General features: G+C 40.7%; 1 protein-coding gene across 1 annotated transcript in view; it reads left to right on the top strand.

The window, feature by feature from the left end:
- Positions 1–23796, top strand: part of nell2a (neural EGFL like 2a) — a 119377-nt gene that overhangs the window by 77852 nt on the left and 17729 nt on the right. The window contains exons 15-17 of the mRNA XM_061721080.1: positions 1345–1440; positions 20792–20932; positions 22257–22450. Of these exons, the coding sequence (XP_061577064.1) occupies positions 1345–1440; positions 20792–20932; positions 22257–22450 (431 nt within the window). The remainder of the gene's footprint in view (positions 1–1344; positions 1441–20791; positions 20933–22256; positions 22451–23796) is intronic.

Genomic DNA, 23796 nt, shown 5'->3' with positions numbered 1-23796 from the left:
ACAAACTGTAACAATAGGGCAAATGCACAGCATTGTTTTGTATTTTGTGTCTTTCAAATAAAAGACCATTTTTTCCAGTCATATGTTCCTCATGCAAGGTTGTTGAAAAAATACTGCTATAATATCGTATCGTTATCGTATCGTTATCGTGACCTGAGTATCGTGTATCGTACCGTATCGTGAGATTAGTGTATCGTTACACCCCTAATGTTCATACATAAGGCGAACCAGGTTATAAGAATCATGAAAAAAAAAATACAGCAAACAAAACAGTCTGGCAAGTCGAACTTTATTCAACTCATTCACAATAACTCAGAATATCGTTCAGGTGTAACTAATACAGTAAAATGCACATTTCTCTGATTGGTTCATCGTTGCCAGTGATAGCAGACACCTGAAGTTAGTATGAGGTTGGAACAGCGTTGTATTCCAAAATGTGATTATATTTGGATTATGATGTAGATTTGAAAATTAGTTTTACACTACTAATGTTGGCTTGACATGATTATAGTCAGGTAACATGGACTAGATGTCTGATGATGGTTGCTTGCCAGCGCTACATAATTAGTTACAGTATCTAACATTGTCTGACATTGCAACCCGTATCCAACCAAGGACCGACTTTATTGTGTCAGCTGGTAACGGTCCGGTAATCAATCAAGCGGAGCGGCTTCATCCCTTACCAAAGTCGCACTAAAACATTTTGACAGATTTTTGAGCGCAGTGTACCACATAAAACTGGTTCGAGGTCAGTAAGCACAACAAAATTCATACATAAGGCGCACTTGATTATAGGGTGCACTGCCGATTTTGGAGACAATTTAAGGATTTAAAATGCTCCTTTTAGTGTGGAAAATAAGGTAAGTTCCTGAAAACTATCAAGAACAACCCCAGCTCCCCGCTAAGGGAAGTATGCATTTTGTCTTTCTTTTTAAAAAGGGGTTTTCTGTGCATCCCTGGATTAAGGGAAGCTGAATGCCTGTTTTCTCATAATTTGAAGCACTATTTTGTGCTTTTTTTTTTACTCATTATTATTAACTTCTTACTATAAGTATGGTACAATTAGTGTGTATATTACATGTATTTATTTTCTCATTCTCTCATGTTCAATGACTTCTCTGTGTTTTGGGGAAGCATTAACTAACAGCCTCCACATGGATAATGAACACTTTGGTGAGCAGCATTAATCACGTGAAATAACATTGTGCAAACCTGTAATGAATCACATAACCAAATTAGCTCGTATTCGCTATGCAGATACTAGTGCTGCTGCTGGTCTAATTACATAGTTAATGTTCATTAATCTTAGTGAGTAATGGCCCTTCTCTTCTGGTTTATCTCCAGCTATGTGTGACGGACTGTGCCAGAACGGAGGAACCTGCGTCTCACCCAACAACTGTGTTTGTCAGCAGGGATTCACCGGGAAGAGATGTGAAACCGGTAAAGTTTAATTTAAGGTCCACTCTCATGTTTCTGACTTTATTTGCTCTGAAAAAGTAACAAAAAAACAGAGCGAGAAAGGGTCAAATGTGCAAAGAAGGGGTTGGAGTAGTCAGTTTTGTAAAAAGGAGTGTTGCTCTCTGGAGATGTTTTTACTCAGATTAAATAATAATTTCTGAGATTTTCAAACATTTCAAACGCGTGCGTGTTTGCACAATCTGATGTTCATTAAATTTGGGACTCTTAAAATGGGAACCATCCCCTATCCCCATCAACGCTTACTCTGACGCTTAATCTGTGTGGCATTCTCCTCATCAACCTCACGTCAGTCCTGATAAAAGACCCAAAGTCCCAAAGCGCTGTGATAGCTGTCGGTGTTCACGACTCGCCCTTGTGTGTTAAATCAAGCTTTAGATTCGGATCAGTGTTTATCCGGACCGTGTTGCGTAAACAAGGGGGACTTTAATCCTCCGGCTGGTGGGAGACCCATTATGTGTGTAACCTGTAGAAGCAACACCTTTCACATAACTTGTTTCAAACTTTAATGGAGTGTCCTTCAGGAGACAAGTGGTCAGTTAATAGAAAGCCGTGTCAGTTCTCCCAGTGTGTGCCTGTGTTTGAATGCGGCAAACTGAGCCGCCCTGCTTTCTCATTGCTTCAGCTATCGATTGAAGAGCTTTTTTTTTTTTTTGCTTTTTTTATGAGGCATCCTTTTTACTGCCTGTCTTAAAGTAAATTAATTTCCTCGTAGCGCTGCTCTGAGACGCTGAGGAAGGGAAGTGTGTGTGTGTGTGTGTGTGTGTGTGTGTGTGTGTGTGTGTGTGTGTGTGCGTGTGCGTGTGCGTGTGTGTGTTTGTTTCTGTCTGTAAACATAGTGACTTATTCCCCAACCCCATTTTAGGACAGAGAGGATTCTGAGAACCTCATCCCTTTCTAAAGGCCCGTTACTGGCAATCACGCTTCTGATTACTTCTATTAAGTATATATACTTCTATTAGAGCTGTGGCTTTTTTCTTTGTCCTCATCTTTATTGTTGTTTTATCTCATGACTATTTTATAAAGCAAGGGGAAAAGTAGTTGGATTAGATATTTGACATAGTCTCTTTGACAAAAGTCAAAGTTGTAAAGTGTGTTTTGGTGCTGGACTGCAAATGCTGGGCCCGCCATGGACACCTGCCATGCCTGACCTCTCTGACGTCACTGCCTCCAGAGCCGTCATCCGGAGCTTTTCCATCTGTAACTACCTCTGTGACTTCAGCTCCTGCAATGTTTGGTGAAGCTCAGATGGCAAATCAGCTACTTGGTTCACCAGAATGTCTTAAACATGTGGCTCCAAATCCGAAGATACAAGCATGAAGTTGATAATCGAACTGCGAACAAGGATGTCCTGGCGCCACGCCCACTCACGGACATTCTTACGCTCAAGTATGGTTTTCATTCTGGGTGAACCAAGACTATAAGAGCCTGTTCCCTGACCACAACACACTGGGAAGCTATATGCACAGAGAAAAACAGCAACATACAGGTAATGGCATGTACAGGCAGGTGCATACAGGTACAGGCAGGTACAAGCAGGTACAGTCAGGTATAGGCAGGTACAGGTGTGTACATACAGGTACAGGCAGGTGCAAGCAGGTGCATACAGGTACAGGCAGGTACAATCAGGTACAGGCAGGTGTAGGCAGGTACAGGTGTGTACATACAGGTACAGGCAGGTACAAGCAGGTACAGGTGTGTACATGCAGGTACAGGCAGGTACAGGTGTGTACATGCAGGTACAGGCAGGTACAGGTGTGTAAATACAGGTACAAGCAGGTACAGTCAGGTACAGGCAGGGACAGGTGTGTACATACAGGTACAAGCAGGTACAGTCAGGTACAGGTGTGTACATGCAGGTACAGGCAGGTACAGTCAGGTACAGGTGTGTACATGCAGGTACAGGCAGGTACAGTCAGGTACAGGTGTGTACATGCAGGTACAGGTGTGTAAATACAGGTACAAGCAGGTACAGTCAGGTACAGGTGTGTACATGCAGGTACAGGTGTGTACATGCAGGTACAGGCAGGTACAGTCAGGTACAGGTGTGTAAATACAGGTACAAGCAGGTACAGTCAGGTACAGGCAGGGACAGGTGTGTACATACAGGTACAAACAGGTACAGTCAGGTACAAGTGTGTACATGCAGGTACAAGCAGGTACAGTCAGGTACAGGCAGGTACAGGTGTGTACATGCAGGTACAAGCAGGTACAGTCAGGTACAGGCAGGTATAGGCAGGTACAGGTGTGTACATACAGGTACAGGCAGGTACAAGCAGGTGCATACAGGTACAGGCAGGTACAAGCAGGTACAGGCAGGTATAGGCAGGTACAGGTGTGTACATGCAGGTACAGGCAGGTACAGTCAGGTACAGGTGTGTACAGGCAGGTACAGGCAGGTACAGGTGTGTAAATACAGGTACAAGCAGGTACAGTCAGGTACAGGTGTGTACATGCAGGTACAGGCAGGTACAGTCAGGTACAGGTGTGTACATGCAGGTACAGGCAGGTACAGTCAGGTACAGGTGTGTACATGCAGGTACAGGTGTGTACATGCAGGTACAGGCAGGTACAGTCAGGTACAGGTGTGTAAATACAGGTACAAGCAGGTACAGTCAGGTACAGGCAGGGACAGGTGTGTACATACAGGTACAAGCAGGTACAGTCAGGTACAAGTGTGTACATGCAGGTACAAGCAGGTACAGTCAGGTACAGGCAGGTACAGGTGTGTACATGCAGGTACAAGCAGGTACAGTCAGGTACAGGCAGGTATAGGCAGGTACAGGTGTGTACATACAGGTACAGGCAGGTACAAGCAGGTGCATACAGGTACAGGCAGGTACAAGCAGGTACAGGCAGGTATAGGCAGGTACAGGTGTGTACATGCAGGTACAGGCAGGTACAGTCAGGTACAGGTGTGTACAGGCAGGTACAGGCAGGTACAGGTGTGTAAATACAGGTACAAGCAGGTACAGTCAGGTACAGGCAGGTACAGGTGTGTACATACAGGTACAAGCAGGTACAGTCAGGTACAGGTGTGTACATACAGGTACAAGCAGGTACAGGCAGGTACAAGCAGGTACAGTCAAGTACAGGCATGTACAGGCAGGTACAGGTGTGTACAGGCAGGTACAGTCAAGTACAGGCATGTACATGCAGGTACAAGCAGGTACAGTCAAGTACAGGCATGTACAGGCAGGTACAGGTGTGTACAGGCAGGTACAGTCAAGTACAGGCAGGTACAGGCAGGTATAGGTGTGGGGTAAATACTTCCACTCCCTCCTGACACCTTTCATTCTGAGGAACTCCAGAGTGGGACAAGGTCCACTATCATTACTGTTCCATTGCTAGTACTAGTTGTTGTGGTCGTAGTAGTAGTATTAGAAAAGAAATAGTGGTGGAGTAGTACTAGTGCTCCTATTATTCTTATCAGAGACATTTCTATTTAGTTCAGTTTTATTAATCTTATAAATAGTTGTTTCTTTGTTTCTGAAGCTGAATACAGGTTCCGGGGGATGTAGTTTAGACACTCACAAAGTGTCCGTTAAGACAAGGGCGGGGATCAATGAATGTTCAAGGGTGCAGTTCTATTTAACATTGCTGAGAACTCTCCATGCATATAAGTACGGACGGCTGGAAATACAAGCAGTCTATGGATACTGGGGATACTGATCCTTTGTGGAAAAAAATCCCGTTTGGCGGTTTTTGAGAAATATGCTAGCAAGCTAGACGTCAGTCATTGAGTTCATGGAAATATTTGAACACACTTGGATTCATCAGGCCCATCTGACACGGTCAGAGAAAATCCCCAGAACTGTTGCTCGGAAATTCATTTTCACAGTTCTTGAATGCAGACCAAATTGGACGTTTGGTGGCAGCATAAAAACATATTTTTGCTGTATTTCCAGCCTCTTATTTGAACATGTCTTTTATAACAAATGGATTGTCCACACGCTTGACGACTCCAATGTAGCTCCGATGAGGTCTTTATCAACTGTAGTGCACCACACTGTGTTGTGAAAGCCGTAACTGTGTCCAGAGCGCTTTGATCTGCGCACGGATGTTAACACAAAAGACACAAGATGATACAATGTGATAAGTTTATTTGTCCCCGTGGGGGAATTTCATTTGCAGCACATGTCCCTTGACATTTCCACGCTCCAAACATAACATGAAGAAAAATGAACAATATCTACACGTGCACTGCACGTTAAAAGGAACATTTTGACCAGAGCAGCTGGCATCCTGTTTTTCATTTGGTCTTTGTTTTTTTTTTTGTCCAAATCTTAGAGTTGAATGACTTGAGGAAAAAAAAATATTTTTGATTAAAAAAAGAAAAGAAAGAAAGAAAAACATGTGTCATACAGATGACACTTTTTTTAGGTTTTAGGTTTTTGTTGGAGTTGCAGTAACATGGAGAAATATTGCTAAACAGGACCAAATTATGCCAAATTACCAGCTCAATAAACATTTTTGATGAGAGTAGTCAATATCCTCCCATAGTGTGAGTAAGACTCTGAAAACTCACAATATTCTACGCTTTCAGTTTAGCTTCAGATTTTGTTTATACATGTCAGGTCTTTCTTTGTTATGCAGCACCATATTTTTAATCTGAAGGCATCATTTATCTTTCCGAACAAGACATGATTAAAATAAAAAGTAAAAAAACTAAAAAATTCCCACTTGCTTACTTTTTTTCCCTCAAGCAAGCAGTTTTTTGCTACTCTCTCTACTGTCTCCCTCAATCCTCTGCCCGACGTGGTGACAGCCACCATCCTGACGCTGTTTCCTGGTGTTTTTCTAAATCCTGCACCGCCATCAGGTCGCTGTCCTTCAAGGTTATGGCCTTTGGCACTCTTTGGAGGCTCCGTCAGTCACTCACTCTAAGAGGAGCGGCCTCTTCTGCCGTCTCCTCGGCGTGACAGCGGCTCCCAGTGAGAGATGTGTCTGTAGCGGAATCTTGCAAAAATGAATAGGAGTTAATGTACTGTTGGATATGCTGCTCTGCTTGCGGGAGTGAGACAGGGGACGGATGAGGGGGCGTGGAGGAAAGCAAGAATAGCAGTTGGAGAGAAGAGATGGAGATGTACGAGGAGGAATGACAGATGCAAAATTCAAAGAAGGGGAGGACGGGGAGGCAGCGATTCGGAGGGGGTGAGAGGTGGTGAAGTGGAAAGAAAAGATACAGAGATATTGGGGAAACCTGACAGATGCAGCGCAGGAATGGGAGGGATGAGCGGTTAGAGGCTCGGGGTTAGCGAGTTTTCCTCCACATTTGGATGCAGAATGACGCCGATGGAGCCGGCGCTGCCGGAGGAGGAGGAGCGGAGCTGTGTGGATGAACATGGAAAAGCTTTCACTAAGTTTGGGCTCCCCACCCGCAGAACCCTGCGAGCTTTTAGCAGCGTCCCCAGAGACTGGTGGTGCTTCTGCTGCTGTAGCATCAGACTGACGGCCTGTCACAAGGCACCGAACAGGAGCCCTCCAAGGCAGAGCAGAAATGTGTGCACACACACACACACGCACATTCATGACACGATGGCAGCAGTTTAGATTGTCAGCCTGTCGCCTCATTTCAAATTGTAGTTCATTAGTGTGTGGTGGTACATTTACCGTGAGAGCAGTACGCGCCTGTGAAGCTGCATGTGTGACTGCCGTTTGGCTCTTGCCATCTGACAGTGTGTGTGTGTGTGTGTGTGTGTGTGTGTGTGTGTGTGTGTGTGTGTGTGTGTGTGTGTGTGTGTGTGTGTGTCGTTCCTTCTGTGTCAAAACCATCCACGGGCAGTAGATGGGGAGGGACAGGGGACACCAGAGTGCTGACAGACAGACAGCAGAAAGGGGAAAACTCTGACATGCTGTGAATTATGCAGGGTGCAGCCTCGGCCGGCCACAAGCGCTCCAGTCATGGATATAAACGTGCACTGGGCCAGTCATGTAATGTTTACCGCCAACATGCCACATGGTTACCATGGGAGCCTCGGGCTAGCACTTCACCTTAGCTTCGGAGAGAGATGAGCACGTTGGAAACGTTGGTCCATTTCTCAATAAATCACATCAACTTGGAGGAAATCTAAAAGAAATGTTTGCAGCTGTTGGTACCGAGCTGTTTCGCAGACAGTTTTTCTCTTCCATACAAGGGAGAACCAGACTTTCTATTCATTTGTTTGTGTTTTGTATTTTACTCACTCACCTGCAGCTGAATTCAATTAGGGTCTCATACGTCTTTCTGAAATACAAATATATATATATACCAATTGTTTTGTTTGTTTATCTCGAGAGGGTTTATTTTTCTTTACATTGGTAAAGTGCAGAGACGCGAGGTTGCTCTCAAGCCAAATCAAATTATAGTTCTTTGGTCTTATTTTGTGATAAATGGATCCTAGATGTGTTGACATATACAGTATGTCTAAAAGACTGTCTGTGAACAGATTGTCGTTTTTTGAGCACGCTTTTGCTAAATGAGGACTTGAATAAAAAAAATATGTAACTGCTGATTCATGTGGTTTATGGTCCAACATGACTTGTGCTCCTGGCAGTTAATTAATAAGTTTTAATCACACAATAAATCCAAATGTTATATTACAAAACATTAAGAGCATGAAAATGTATCCTGAGCTGATGTTGTATCATCCTTCATTGTTCACTGAGGATTAATATAATGTTGAAAACCCAGGTTAATACATGTTGTGGCAAAAGTTTTTTTTTTTTTTAAGTTTAAAAGTTCTGAAAAATAAAAATCGAGTTCAGCTCACTACTTTGTCAAAAAATCAGTTATAAATGATTTCCCTGGGTGCCTCCATAACACAGCTGAATGTGAGAATCTGTCTCTTTCCATTTTTCATAAATAAATGTTGCAGTAATAGCAGACGGCATGTGTTGCACTCAAGCCTAATGATACTTTTCTGCATTAATGCCATCACAGACTAGATAAACCCCAGACCACAGACCCTGACTTTTGTACTTGATGCTGATAACAGTACGAGTCTGGAGCACATGGTACCATTTCTTCCAAATAAATATCTGGAATACTGATTCGTCTTACCAGGCTAAAATTGTATATGATTCGTTCCAGGTGCCTCTGAGCCCAGAGATGTTGATGTCCCCTCTTTACAAGCCTAAAACGGTGCTTACTTCATTTTCTTTCAGTAAAATTGAATGTAGTACGGTACTATTTCCCCAAGTAATCATTTTTCCAGATGGTTGCATTAACGATTGTTGAAGGAGGGTTCTTGTTGGATCATGCTGGAGGGATCAGAGATCATGGATCTACAACTTAAGCTTGTGCCTTTTGCCCTTGACACACTGAGATTCCTTCAGATTTCTTAAAATATGTAAATCCCTTCAAATCTTTCGTTCAGGAACACTGATTCATTTCAGTGACAGTTCACTGATTTTATTTTGGCTCAGTCTTTCATAGAACCTGCTTTTTAAAATCATCAGTCATTCACCAAAGATTGAACATCATTTTAAATCATACAATGTTTCATATTTTAAGGCTATATAAAACCTAAATTGGCGAAGAATCAACTTGATAAGCTGGTTGGCTGTATTATATTGCTTTCAATGTCTTAGACTGGAGCACTGCCAACAACCTGTCCAGTTAAATCAAGGGTGCTTTCTTTTCAGCAGTGTCAAAGGAGGTGAGGGACATTGGTAGATTTATGGACGATCAGATTTTACCTGCTCCAAACTGTTATTATCAATTTAATCACTGATCTCACAGAACACACAGTCCGTGTCCATGTGCTGTACTGTAAATCAGTAGCAATGTTGATAGTCCCAACTGTAATCATTTCCAGTCTCAACCCACTGCACATAATTATTTACTTATTTAACACAAAAAAAATCCAATTTTACCACAAAAAAGGATGATAAGATGGGATAAACAAATACAAGTACCTTAAATGAATCATGTTAAGTTTGAACCCTTCTTGCCAGAAGAATTTAGAATAAGTCATGAAGCATTTGGTCATAAGACTGTAAAAACTGCAAGTATTCGTGTTGGAGGGGGAATCTACTCCACCCGCTGAGTCATGGCCGCCACCAAAGCCCCGACAAGGGCTTTGAAAAACATCTCAGCTCTAAGAGGCTTTTAGGAAATCAGTGCCAAGGACTATAAAGATTTTTAAGCGGCAGAACGTCTCTGCATGAGATAATTGGACTTAATATGTGTGAACATCCTCTGCCTTTTCAGGTCTCAGATGTGTGTTTATTAACCAAATTGCTGCGCTGGTCCTGTGAAATAAATGGGGAGGTAGCTGTGTATTTTCTTTATTTTCTGCTCATTATCTACTCCTTTCAACCCCTGCTAAGCTTATTAGGATGCCTGGCCACTAGTTAAAAAGTGCTGTCCCTATGCTGTCAGTTCTGTAACTAATGGCTGTCTCTGCTGTCCTTGCTGGGTGTCTTGTTAGTTTCTCAAAGGACAACATGAGCTGCTGAAGGGAGACGTACAGTATATCTGATCAAATGCTGGGGATGAACACCTCTCTCATCTTTCATTTCATCTGCCGTTTGAAGTCCTCAAGGGCACTTTTAATCAGTCCGGTTGAACACCAACAATGTTTATAAGGACAAGGAGAAATAGATAAAAGTTTGTTTCTCGTCAGCATTAATGATTAAATGTAGCTTTGCCACTCTCACACACTCCTGAAGAGTCATGTTGAAGAACAGCATCAAGGAACTGCACCGTGTGGGGAACCCATGCCAGTGTGGATATCTTTGGGCAGGATGTAAACCCAAATTTCCAATTTTACTGTCAGTTAGCATGTGGCTAACTTAGCCAAGGTTTAATGTGCCTAAAGAGCAAGATTTTGAGTTACCCCCCCAACTGCACTTGAAGTTATTGGTGCCTTGGGTCATCTATAGCAGTGTCTCCCAACCTGGGGTAGACTTTGTCTGCTTTGAGGATATGCAGTTGTAAAAATTATATTTGCGCATGTTAAATAAATAGAAAATAATAACACACCTAATGGAATACTGTAATCCAAGTCTGTATAAACCCAAGTAGTATTTTAAAATGACCAAAATATATTTCTAAGTTATTTAGCAGGATAAAAACTTAACTTATTATATCATTATTCAACATTTAACAATACTACTACTCCAACAGGTTGTTAAAGGAAAAATGTTAAAAATGTTTGCACTCATATTAAAAGACATTTTTCAGAAATTATTTTATGTCCTTATTTTCTGTGCGTATTTTATACATTGGTGACACAAACTGTAGGTGAGAAAGACAAAGTCATATGTATACAGGGTAAACCAAAGAGAAATGTATCACAAAAACATAATTAATGTTCATTTTTTTCAATTAAAGATTTGTAACGAATCACTTTACTCTTTTGGTGCCAGTACGTACGGGTCGGGGGGCCTGGCTGGTCTTAGACACAAGTAGGGGGGGGGCTCCAAGGAAAAAAGGTTGGGAACCACTGTTCTATAGTTCTCATTTTAATGAGGAAATTAATTTAACACTAGTTAGAAGCTACCCATATCAGATTTATGAAAACACACAGGAAGAGGGACCTCTACTGGCGGATGCAGGTTTGTTGCTGTTGGTGGGGACTTGTTTCTTTCCACTATCGCCTCATGCATGATCAGGGTGATCGGGACAGGGGGCTTCATTTAAGGAAACTTGATACAGCTCATTGGATTCCTTGGATAGGCTGGTTGTATGTTTGAATTGAATAACGAAGGATTACAGGGAATTTGATTTGATTGGAATATAATTGGATCATAATTGGCGTGTATTTGACTATTTTATTTTTATTGGACTGTATTGGACTTATTGGCTTCCCGTGCCATGTGCCCTGATATGATGTTTGTTGAGAACTGAATTGAATTGAACTAAACTGAATTGAGATGGGGTGACAGGTGGTCTTATTTCAATCATAAGATTGATGGTTTGATTGCCAGCCCTTCCAGGTCTTGAAGTGCCTTTATTTAAGATATTTAATGCCCACAATGCCTTCAGCATGCTTATCTATGTTTAACTAAAGCTGTAGATGCTGTGTTTGTGTGTGTTCTAATGAAAAACACATCGTAAAGTGCTTTGTAAAACCTAGATAAGTTTAAAATGAACTTTTTTTTTTAACCACTCATACCACTCTTTTTTTAACTCTATTTAACATTTGGGTGACAGCAGATGAGAGGATACTAGACGAGAGGAGGGAGATTAACAAAAGGCGGCAAAAGAATAAATGATTTATAGTAGGAGGTAAAAATAGAAGCAGAAAAGTAGAAATGAAGAAGAGGAGGAGGTTAGGAGGAGACAAGAGGGATGACCAATGGCTTCATGAGAAAACCATGAAGTCAGTGCAGTGTGTGTGTGTGTGTGTGTGTGTGTGTGTGTGTGTGTGTGTGTGTGTGTGTGTGTGTGTGTGTGTGTGTGTGTGTGTGTGTGTGTGTGTGTGTGTGTGTTTTGACTATATTAGAGTGCAGAAATTGGCCAGATACACAGTTCATTTCCTCAAATCTCTTTTTCATTGATTTTTAACTCCAGCAATGTTGTTTTGTGAATTTTAAACATGTTGTACTCATCAGACAAAAACCTACTGGAGTAGTTTACAAAACAAAGTGAACTGATTTATAACTTTATTCACGTAGCCAGACCACAGGTTGCAGTGCATGAAAAGGAGGTTGGTCTACCTTCAGTCAAATAAGATGGAGAAACAACAACAATTTTGAAGCTGTTGATGATGCATCATTCTGAAGAGCAAGGGCCATAGTGTTTGCGCCCACAGTGGTTGGCAAGAACCGAACATCACAGTTTCATCATGGGTGAAAGCTCCCCTGGGGACCTCCCACCCAGCAGCCAAGCGCAGGTAGTGAATATTTAAAATCATATTCTGCCCCTTTGACAGTTCCCATAATGCATCAGTGCAACTCTCCCTCCTCAGCTCCACGAATTACCCACAAGGCCTGGGGGGCTGTCACTGTTTAAGCTCAAGCGGCTTGTTTAAGCACGATGATTACGTATTCATTATTTATTTAGGGACGGCTTTACAAAGCTCTCACTCCATCACACGTAATTAGCGTGTCTTAATTAGGCCCTGCTAATGGCCAGAGCTGTCGTTTAGCTGCACGCAACCTGCTGCTTTCGCCTAAATGACTCGTCTCCCAGGAACAGGTTGATACTCTAGTTGTTACAGTGCAGTAAACTAGACCGGACACAGGAGAGCTACTTTGTTTCAAACAGTTGCACAACTAAAGTCGTCGCCTTCGTCTGCTGCAAAATTCAGGTCTTCTTTGTGAAATACAAGTTCTGGGTAAAAATACGACCCAGTCACCTCCAATTTCTGGATTGGTCAACGTCGCTGTCTTTAAAAAAAATGTCCAGCTCTTCAATTGCTTATTGCTCTGATTTCTTCCCTAACTAGTCACTAACACACTCTGCCTGTAATTTAGAGCTGCTCGGGTAATATTGAGACAGGAGCTCTACTGCATGTGTGCCACAAAACCTCGACAAGAGGCTAAATTTCTCCCAGGAGCAGAGGAAAAACATCACATGTTAGTATCCAGCTAACTTAGCTTCACATAAACACAATGAAACACGAATAGTTTGCATTTAACTCACTATTACATTTGAAGGCGAGTGCAATTGCAGTGTCACAGGTTCAGTCGATCTGCAGGTAAAGTTATGTTGCAATTGACCATTGGCAAAAAAAAGAAGCCCACTGCTGAATCTGAGGCTTTAGGGGTTGTCAGGGATGCTACAATTCAGAGATTTAGCCTTCTGAGTCAACTAACAAAAAATAATTACATTCACAGATTTTCTGACAGTATGGGCCTTAATGAGGGCCAAATATGGCCAAAAGTGACAGTGCAGTGTAAGATACGTGACTTCTTATGTTAAAGAAAGTACTTCAGACACCCATTAAAAACTGTATTAGGTTTAATTAGGCGTGCAGAAAAATAAGCCTGTAGTGGTTAATGTGATTAACAGCACACAACACATATTTTATTTCTAATAAGAATGAGCTCTAGTAGGTCTTTCTTCATCACTCAGAAATGTAATACTGTGTTAAACACTAAGTAGAAAACGTGATGGCAGCAAACCAAAATTCTACCTGATGTACAAAAACATTCAGTTATCATGGATGTCAAATCTGTCTATAAAGTCCAAAACCGTTTTTTGAACCACAATGTAAATATGTTTATTTTTTCTGCAAAGTTGGGCATTCTTACACGGGGTCAATGGAGACTGACTGGTTTTTGGAGTCTGTCCCCAGTGGTCAGTCAGTGATCTGCACTCTTTACTATTGCCTGGCAGGCTTCAACCCAAAAGTTGTATTGCTGGTAGGGTTGCCACCCGTCCCGTAAAATACGGAATTGTCCTTTATTTGAGAAAAAAATGTTGCGTACCGTATTGAACTAATACGGGACACACAAATTAACTTTTACACCATATTCTAGTTGAATTATTGAAATAAATTAACTTTTACACCATATTCTAGTTGAATTATTGAAATAAGTTAACTTTTACACCATATTCTAGTTGAAATATTGAAATAAATCAACTTTTACACCATATTCTAGTTGAATTATTGAAATAAATGAACCTTTACACCATATTCTAGTTGAATTATTGAAATAAATTAACCTTTACACCATATTCTAGTTGAATTATTGAAATAAATTAACTTTTACACCATATTCTAGTTGAATTATTGAAATAAATTAACTTTTACACCATATTCTAGTTGAATTATTGAAATAAGTTAACTTTTACACCATATTCTAGTTGAAATATTGAAATAAATCAACTTTTACACCATATTCTAGTTGAATTATTGAAATAAATTAACTTTTACACCATATTCTAGTTGAATTATTGAAATAAATTAACTTTTACACCATATTCTAGTTGAATTATTGAAATAAATTAACTTTTACACCATATTCTAGTTGAATTATTGAAATAAGTTAACTTTTACACCATATTCTAGTTGAATTATTGAAATAAATCAACTTTTACACCATATTCTAGTTGAATTATTGAAATTAATTAACTTTTACACCATATTCTAGTTGAATTATTGAAATAAATTAACTTTTACACCATATTCTTGATGAATTATTGAAATAAATTAACTTTTACACCATATTCTAGTTGAATTATTGAAATTAATTAACTTTTACACCATATTCTAGTTGAATTATTGAAATAAATTAACTTTTACACCATATTCTTGATGAATTATTGAAATAAATTAACTTTTACACCATATTCTTCACCTGTAGGCTATATTATACATCTGGGCTGATGTGGACATACGTAGCATAGGAGGATATTTCAGTTGCTAGTATGGTTGTCTGTCTGTACAGTCATGCAAGTTCAATGCTATTAAAGCACTTTAAACTTTAAATCAAAGCATTTAGTTTTTTCATATAAAATAAACACATTTTTATTCAGTTTAGAAGTTTTGGGGCTTTTTTTTTTGGCTCTTGCGCTGCTGAAATCAGGGCGTCCCTTATTTCTATTTCTGAAAGGTGGCAACCCTAATTGCTGGTGCTTGGTCAAACTGCGGGCAGCACAGTGGCTTGGTGGTTAGCACCGTTGCCTCACAGCAAGAAGGTCCCGGTTCAATTCACAGGCCCGGCGGGGGTCTTTCTGTGTGGAGTTTGCATGTTCTCCCCGTGCTTGCGTGGGTTCCCTCTGGTTACTCCGGCTTCCTCCCTCAGTCCAAAAACGTGCATACTAGGTTAACTGATGATTCTAAATTACAGTGTGAGTGAGTGTGTCTGGTTGTTTGTCTGTATATGTGGCCCTGCGATGGACTGGCGACCTGTCCAGGGTGAACCTCTGCCTCTCCCCTGAAAATTAGCTTAAATTTTCTCTGAAAGTGTTATTTTAAATTAAAAAAAATGAAATTACACTGATTACAACCAACACTGATGAATTAAAAATTGGCAAATTTGCTGTGCAAAAGGTTAAGGAGGTGACGGGACTTTCTTAAATCACATCAGGCTTTACATAAGATGAAACTAAACCACAGTAAGCTAGTGACGGTACAATTGTGCCTAAATGGTCATTATCTGAAGGTTTATCGTGAACAATGATCTGTCTTGACGTCGGTAAAGATATATCAAATACTGCATCTTTAAATATCTTAACTCCTTATCTCAGGGTGAGAATGGAAAATTCCCAAGATTTCTCTGTTTTAGACTTTTTTAAATTGATTTATGCTCAATCTCTACACTCTTCTTGACAATAACAAACAAACAGTGTGTTGCAAATTCAGAACCATTCAAACATTAAGATATCCCAGATACATCACTGTTCAGGACCTACTGTATTCAAGATCTGGTGAAAGCACATTTGACAGAAAAGTCAAAAGGCCTACAAGCTTCGAGCACCTGCCATCTCGAGGTTTCTCCCATTGATCTTGGGAGAATCCCTCAATGGTTTTCAGGGTAGATAGGGAGCATCAGTGCACCACAGCTTTCAGCAAGCCAGGCATCAGAAAATATGTTTTCAAGCTACATTTTCCAGGAACTACAATTTTGTGTAATATCTACAGCCCTTTTTTAACCACACTACTTCTTTTCAGTTCAAACATTCATGACCAACTTTGAGGTGGCACATGAGTGGCAGCTTTAAGATGCAGCAAACAAGCACTTATAGGGACGCAGGCAGAGTAATGGACGACTCTAAAATATTAGTTGTTGCCCAACAGAACCAATGTTTTGGTGCTACAAGAAGCCTGTTTTTTTTTCTTTTTCACTCTACAAAGAAAAAGACACGCACATCCGGAAATAAATGAATAACAAAAAACACTGGACAGGGTGCTTGATCATATGATAGTCAACATAGAAACAAACTGATGGATCTGCACACCAACAAGCTCCCATAAAAAATGTATTGGTCGTGATTTTTTAAGTACCAGCATCTTAAATTCCCAAACTACATCAGTTCATTATAACATGTCATCATCACACCCAGTCAAAGGGAAACAGAAAAATAAATCCAGGCACGAAAGAATTTTCAAAAAACGCAATCTAGCAAGGCCACTGCGTGGGGTTTAAATTAACCTGATGTGGCTGAGGAATGTGGATATGATGCAGAAACTTAAACAGGCTGCATAATTCTCAGAAAACAGCTGAATAAAAGTCTTTCCAAGTATCCTCTGTTGGTATCATGTCCAAACTCCGGGCCGCTCCCAAACCGTTCCTGAGTTTCCCCGAGGCTAATCTCAGCCGTATGCTTCAGGTGGTACATGTAGAACCGGAAGTGTAGACCTGCACCTTAGCCTTGAGCACGCTGGAAATGGTTATCAACCAGGACTGCTCCGTTGTCTGCGTCCATCTGTCCCCATTAGTCTCTCACTCCTTGTAACAGAAGAAACTTTTCCGTATAATGATGCCACCGTCACTATGTTGTAATGAATGGACGAGAAAAGGTCGAGGAAGTCTGCAGGTGCAAAATCTGAATATCTAAAAGGCTTTAAAAAGTTTGTGTGTGCACTTCATTATGAGATAGCAGTCTCCAACAACTAGGCCTAATTATTTTGTAATTTATAGCTTCTGCTGGCTCAGCTGTCAGTTAAAAACACGAATCCGTCACGTCACTCATGTGCTCGCGAGAAAGAAGAGACATTACTGGGAATGTTTATAAGCCTTTTCATATATATTTCTTAAAAAAGTACCACTACTCACCATAAAAAAAAATGTTCTAACTAAAGATTGCAGTTAACTGAGAAATTGTAATCTGAACTCAACGGTAAAGTGTGGTGTTGTTGGATATGCTGTGACTGGTGCTTGCAGCCACGGATTATTGACAAGAGAGTCGTTTCCATTTTTCTATGATTACTCATCCCCTCTCCGACTCAAATGTCTATTTCATCTTCACGGACTCAGTCTGCAACTTAGTTTGCCTCAGGTTTCACAATAATCAGCCGATTATTTGATTCCATTCCTTCCATCAACGAAGACAGAGCTTCGGTGCCTTTCACGCAGTTGCACTTTACTGTGCAGGAATTACAGCATCGTCTCAACAGAAAAGGTGATAGATACTTTTGTCACGATCTGTGGACGGAAATCATGAAACTGAAACGTGGCCCCGGCATGTTAACTGTAGTTAACAGCATGCATGTGACTTGTAACAAATGTGTTTGTAGCTCTTAAACGGAATCATTTTTGAGAGAAAGTAAGGGGGCGATAGTGCCGTGGAAACGTGTAACCATGGGTTTCTGGGTTGGCTCTTCAGCATGGGAGTCAGCGGACAAATGCCTTTATCTGCCCCCTCCTAATAAAGTCAGACGGCTGTCTCAGTAGTAAGAGTTAGGATCTGGCATTGTTTCTGAATAACTGCTCCCAGAACCGTCAGGTCGGCCTCTGGGGAAATGAAACCAGCGTGAATGGGGGTTACTGTTCTGGAGATGTGCAAGTGGCAGCAATAACACGTTTCCCCACTGAATGATGCAATGCAGCGGAGCTGAATTCCAACCTTTAGGGCCGTCTGTTAGCCAAAGAATGAAAAAGAAATGAATGCATGGAGAAGCAAAGGCGAGACGAAGAAGTGGAAGTGGAAAGGTTGTCAGCAACTGGAACAACAAAAGGAAGCCATGATAGAAGAAGCCAGTCTAAATTCTGCCCTTTTACGCTCAAAGAGAGAGCAAACGACAGGGATTGGCAAAGGTGATAACGAGAAAACCTCTGTTTTTGCCTCAGCTTTGAGGTGGATATATGAAAAGGAGAAAGAACACCTGGTAGGGGATGGGTAGGAGGATGAATGAAAGTGGAGGCCCTTAGCAAGGTTGTATAATGAGCTCAGGAGGTAAGGCCGGACACTTCTTTTTCACTTTGTCTTTCAAGAGATGCTGTAATAGAGCCCTTGTTTCTGACCTGCCACTCAGGATAACGAGATGGATAACTGCGGTCCGTCTCATCCTTGCATGTTCTCCTTCTTTGCCTTTTCCTCCCCCATCTCCTCCTCCTCTCACTGGCAGCCTCTTCTTACTACAGTATGTGTCCTTCACTTCCACCTCCTCCTCGTCTGGCCCATCCTCATTTTCTTGCCTCTGCGTAGGTATTTCTGTCATTTCCAATCCCTTTCAGTCACCAAGGTAACTGATGTGCCATAAACCTTGACATTTCCAGAAGATAAAAACAGTCAAGATTATTTTAGTTATTAATCTTTTTTCATATTTTTTTTTTTTTCCCCACTGAGTGGAAATCATTATTGAACAAAGAAAATACATAACACTTTGAGATTTAATGGGGACAGCTCCTCTCATCAGTGCCCTTGTCTAAATGGAATTACTGATGTCTTAATTACAATGATCTTCCTTTCTCTTCTAAGAAAGATGATGGAAGAGAAGTTGAGACTTTTGCAGACATGCTTTATCCCTGCTGCTCTACTTCACACATTCAGTCATTTCGAGTCCAAAGTGCAATAACAGTTGAGTTTCGAACTGTTCGAAGATGCCGCAGGACTCGAAAAGTTGATTTGACAGCAAGCTGAGATACATCCAGCCATAATTTTCCCTGACAGCTTCGCTTGGATAAAAGCGAGCGCAACAAATCATTTGTGGAGGGTGTAACCCTCTGTTATTACCAGACAGTCAAGCGTTTAAAATACCTGAATGAAAATGGCTGAATATAACCCATTTGCATATTTTTAGTCTTATTTCATCATTGGTGTCTGTTATAAATAGTAACCGACTGCTCAGTTGTACTTTGAACTACCTCATACAGCCATAATGAGGCAGATGATTCAAACAAATTCAGCATGATTTTTTTCCCCCCCTTTTGCTGGCAATACTCTTTATAGGTTTTTTTTTTCCATTTTAAAAGCTCACTATCCTTTTATCCCATTTAGGTTCACAGGCAACAAAGAGCATTGGATATTGCTCCTCAAGAGTCGGGATAATTTATATTAATTTTCAAAGATAGGCTTGTTATAATTTTTGCTCCAGACTTGTGATTTTCTGTTCAGAGACAGCTCCTTCAACCGAGTCACAGTCATTTTTAAACATGTAAATCCTTTATCTGCAATCATTTTTTTATTTTTTATTTATTGAAAACCTGCAGCTGATTCAGACAAATGTGAGTCAGTTTCAGATGGAATAACGCCTAATCTGCTGACATGTAAAAAAATAAATACATTTTTTTTGAGAAACTGCAGTTGATTCAGACAAATGCGCGTCATTTTTAGATGGATAAACCCCTAATCTGCAGGACATTTGATCAACAGTTAAGCTGCAGCAGAAATTCTATTAAAAGGCTGAGGGCTCATTAGCCAATAGATCTTAATCCCATTACAGCCTGGGCGGTGGGGGACCGTGAGTCCGTCTGCCCACCTCTCTGTGGGGGAGATTGTTGCGATACAGTTGTGGAGAAGGTCATACACGGCACACTGCCATTTTCATAATGAGAGCGGAGCATCATGCATCATGCGCAGCCATAAAAAAGCCATCACTTGCTTTGCAGACACATTTAATCACGGTGCATGTCTGGTCCTAACATATTTAGCCCTGCTGCGTAATAAAAGGCTTTATTTCCTCTCTCGTGTGGCTCCGGCCCTTAGTTTAATTAAATGTTAGCTGGAATATCAGAGTAATCTGTCTCTTTGTGTGTGTAATGCTCATTGTTGGCATTTGTGTTGCGTTTGTTCCCTGATGGTGTTTGCAGGGCTGCTTGTTGCGTGTTTTATGTTGTAAGCAGAGAGAGCAGAGAAGGAACAAGAGTAACAAATACATAGAACAAAGATACGATGAGATGACGACAAAGACACACATGCGGAAAGGAGAAACAGAGCGTCTAATCGCAGTCTTACATTAAATATAGGAGCTGGAGGAGGTGGCAGAGTCAAGGATTTTTTTTAAGTGGAGCTCTGTGAAAATAAACTCCAGCTCATCTATTGACAGCCACCCACGAGCTGTTAGAAAATATGTCAGAGGCCTTTGCTGAGTGTCTTTGCACATCGTTACTAAAAGATTATACAAGCAGAGTGGAATCAAAGAGCGCTCTACCTTGGAGTTAATTTGTTTACCTGCATGACTGTACATTACAGTTTTACTGGAGTCTCTAAACACAAACCAATATCTCTCCCTCGTATGAATCAACTTATTGTATTAGATGTATTCATTCCCTATCATATTTTACTGATGAAGATGTCATCCTTTGGCTACGAGAAAATGTTTGATCAATAAAGCCTGAGGACAAGGCTCTCTAAAATTCTAGACATGTTGTTTTATTAATTATGAATCAGTCAGCATTGAACATTTCCGAGAGGCATGAACGGGGCTCAACATCTTATTTATTTGAAACCGACTTACATCGACCTCATGTCCACGTCTCTCCTCTCCTGCAGATATTGACGAATGTGCGGACGGCTTCGTCGAGTGTGATAGTAAATCTACTTGTGTCAACTTGCCCGGCTGGTACCACTGCGAGTGTCGTGACGGCTACCATGACAACGGCTTGTTTTCCGCCAACGGGGAGTCATGTGTGGGTGAGTTGTCTGCGCTTGCATTCTGTACGCAAATTATAACTAAATAAATTTGGTGAAAGAAATGATGTTGCTTGTTCACACAGACATACGTGGGCTTGAAAAAGTATATTTGTCCCAGGGAAAACAAGAAAAGGCTCAGTCCAAAATTCCTTTTGAATTTCTCTACCAAAAATCAAATATAAGAAGTCTGTGTAACAGAAGCAGACTTGCAGTACCTTATTTATTTAAGCAATCCTACATTTCATTTGATTTTATAAACTTTTTGTAGAAATTTCTGCATTTCAGGTTTGCATCACATTCCCATGAAAGTTAGTACTAATCCAGTTTAGTGCTGAAGAATAGATAAAAACATAGAGATGACACACTAGTCATGAATCTTTGAGTCTGTTCATGAGTCAAGGTTAGTTTTTAATGAGCAAAGAGGATCTCCACTTTGCCAACAAATATGTGGAACGAAATCATTGAAATGTTAACAGAAATAGCTGAAGGGATGTGCATTTTTACCGTTCTACAGTACTGTAATATTGTATACATTCAAGGAAACTGGAGGAATTTCAGCATGAAGGGTAATGGCACAAGATTTCGGGCCCAACTTTCATCATCCCAACTTTATTTGAAACGTGTTGTAGGCCTTAAATGCAAAAGTGGATGTTTATTAAAAAATGAAATAAAGTTGACAATGAAAAACAGAAATTATCGACCTGAATGATCAATGTTTGTCATAATATGTGTTTATATTAGGACATACTGTAGGTTTAAATGGTAAAACCTAAACTTGTCACTTTGCTATTTGGTGCCTGTTCATTTTCTGGAGCATTTTCTCTGATTCAGCCTGTCATTCAACATATGAGAGCTGTCATATCAGCCCCCCTCAATCTACTGTAACAGTACCTCTGGCGACGCTCCACTCGCTGACCTCATCGTGGTTGTCAGACTGAGCTGGAAGACGAAAGAAAAAGGCGCATTAAAAGCATTCTTATAAAAGGAGAAGAAGAATAAACCTCTCTGCGCCTCCCAGAGTTGTGACTTGACCAAAACTGGGTTTCCGTGTTACGTTCTGCGTTCTGCATGTTTACTCCAAGAATGGAAACGTTGTTTTCCTGTTGCATTCATTCTCCCGATAATGTTCAACTCAAATCCTTAGAGTTTGTTGTAAAGCAGCACAAAAACAAAAACAACTCCTCTGGGTCATAATGGTTCAAAGCAGCATTAATAGGTTTATAAAGGCCATTTCCATAAAGAAAAAAAAAGAAGAAGAAACAGAAAAAACGTGTAACCTGCTCAGAGCATATGTATGATGTTATCTTTTTTGTGCTCCCTGCAGATATTAATGAATGCAAGACAGGGAGGAACACCTGTGCCAACGACACAGTGTGCTTCAACCTGGAGGGAGGGTACGACTGTCGGTGCCCTCATGGGCATAACTGCACCGGCGACTGTATCCATGACAACAAGGTCAAGCACAGTGGGCAGATCTGGGTGCTGGACAGCGATAGGTGCTCGGTGTGCTCCTGCCAGGTAATCATCAGAGCAAGATGGGGAGGAGGAACACAAAGAGAAGCACAAAAGCAGAATAACAGAGCAAAGGTGCAATCAAAAGGTTAAGGAGACACAGGACTTGTGTTCACAGCCATGAACGTTCTAGTGACTAGTCACATTTCACCTCGTGCGAACACCCACTGGGTTTCTAAAGAAGATTGTTCAGCTTTGTTTGTTTTCTGTGTATTTTCCGAAGAATAACAAAACAAGGGAACCGGCTTTTCCGTTTGACTGATGCCATCCCCATGGGGCCAATCGGCAACAAATGTCACCTTCCTCTGCTGTGTAACCACATTGCTCCTTCACAGCTGGTGTGTGGCATTTAAGAAAAACACTGATGGTAGTAGTATGAAGGATGCCGTAATATCTTTTTAATTACATAAGCTGTGCCACAACTGATGAAGGACCAGTAACGTGGCACCTTTAGACTAATAGTGTTATGGTCCAGAGACAACAAAGGTTTTTGCCAACATTTGCCAGCTTTGATGTGCGAAAGCGCTCCTGGTTTGCCTTTTAAAAGCATACAAATTCCACATAAAAATATTAGATCTGTAGCAGATAATAATTCATCCACTGCCTCTGTCTGTTTACCATAGTGTGCACTCAGTCATGATAAATAATTGAGTGGGTCGTGTAACTGTGTATTCATAAAGCTTCACAAATCAATATTTTATATTACCATTGGGTAAAATGAGGTTTTTGCAAATGTGTTTGTAGTTACAAGCCCACAAAAATTAACAAGTAACTCCACCATCGCCCTGGGATGTAGCGGAGCATTTAGCAGCTAAAGAAGGAATTATGTTTCTGGCAGTTGGTGGACACTGAAACAAACTTAGAAGACATTAGAATTAGATTGAATTCACCAGATATTGTGCTGCTCTTCTTCAAGAATCTTTAACACAGAAAGTCCCTCCTTGCATGCCAATGTGTTATCCTCACTTGAGAACTGAGTCAGTTGCTAAACTTTTTCCTCGCATAAGTTCTCTTTGTAGTTCTGGGATTGTTGTCAAACATCCCTTTCAGGATACCTCCAGCCAGCAGAACTCCGGATATGAAACAGATATCATCACTTCCTAAGAGGTTTTACGTTTTACTCAAACTTTTGGTTTGTATCCTACGACGGAGTATTAGGGCCAAACTAAGACAAAAAAAAATGGAAATTACGAGAATAAAGTCATAATATAATGAGAATAAAGTCGTAAAATTACGAGAATAAAGTCGTAATGTTGCGAGAATAAAGTCGTAATAGAATAAAGTCGTAATATTATGAGAATAAAGTCGTAATATTACGAGAATAAAGTCGTAAAATTATGAGAATAAAGTCG

Source organism: Cololabis saira, chromosome 5 (genome assembly GCF_033807715.1).
Source record: "Cololabis saira isolate AMF1-May2022 chromosome 5, fColSai1.1, whole genome shotgun sequence".
Lineage (NCBI taxonomy): Eukaryota > Metazoa > Chordata > Actinopteri > Beloniformes > Belonidae > Cololabis > Cololabis saira.
The sequence above is the reverse complement of the archived record's forward strand: the minus strand, read 5'-3'. Positions and strand labels throughout refer to the sequence as shown.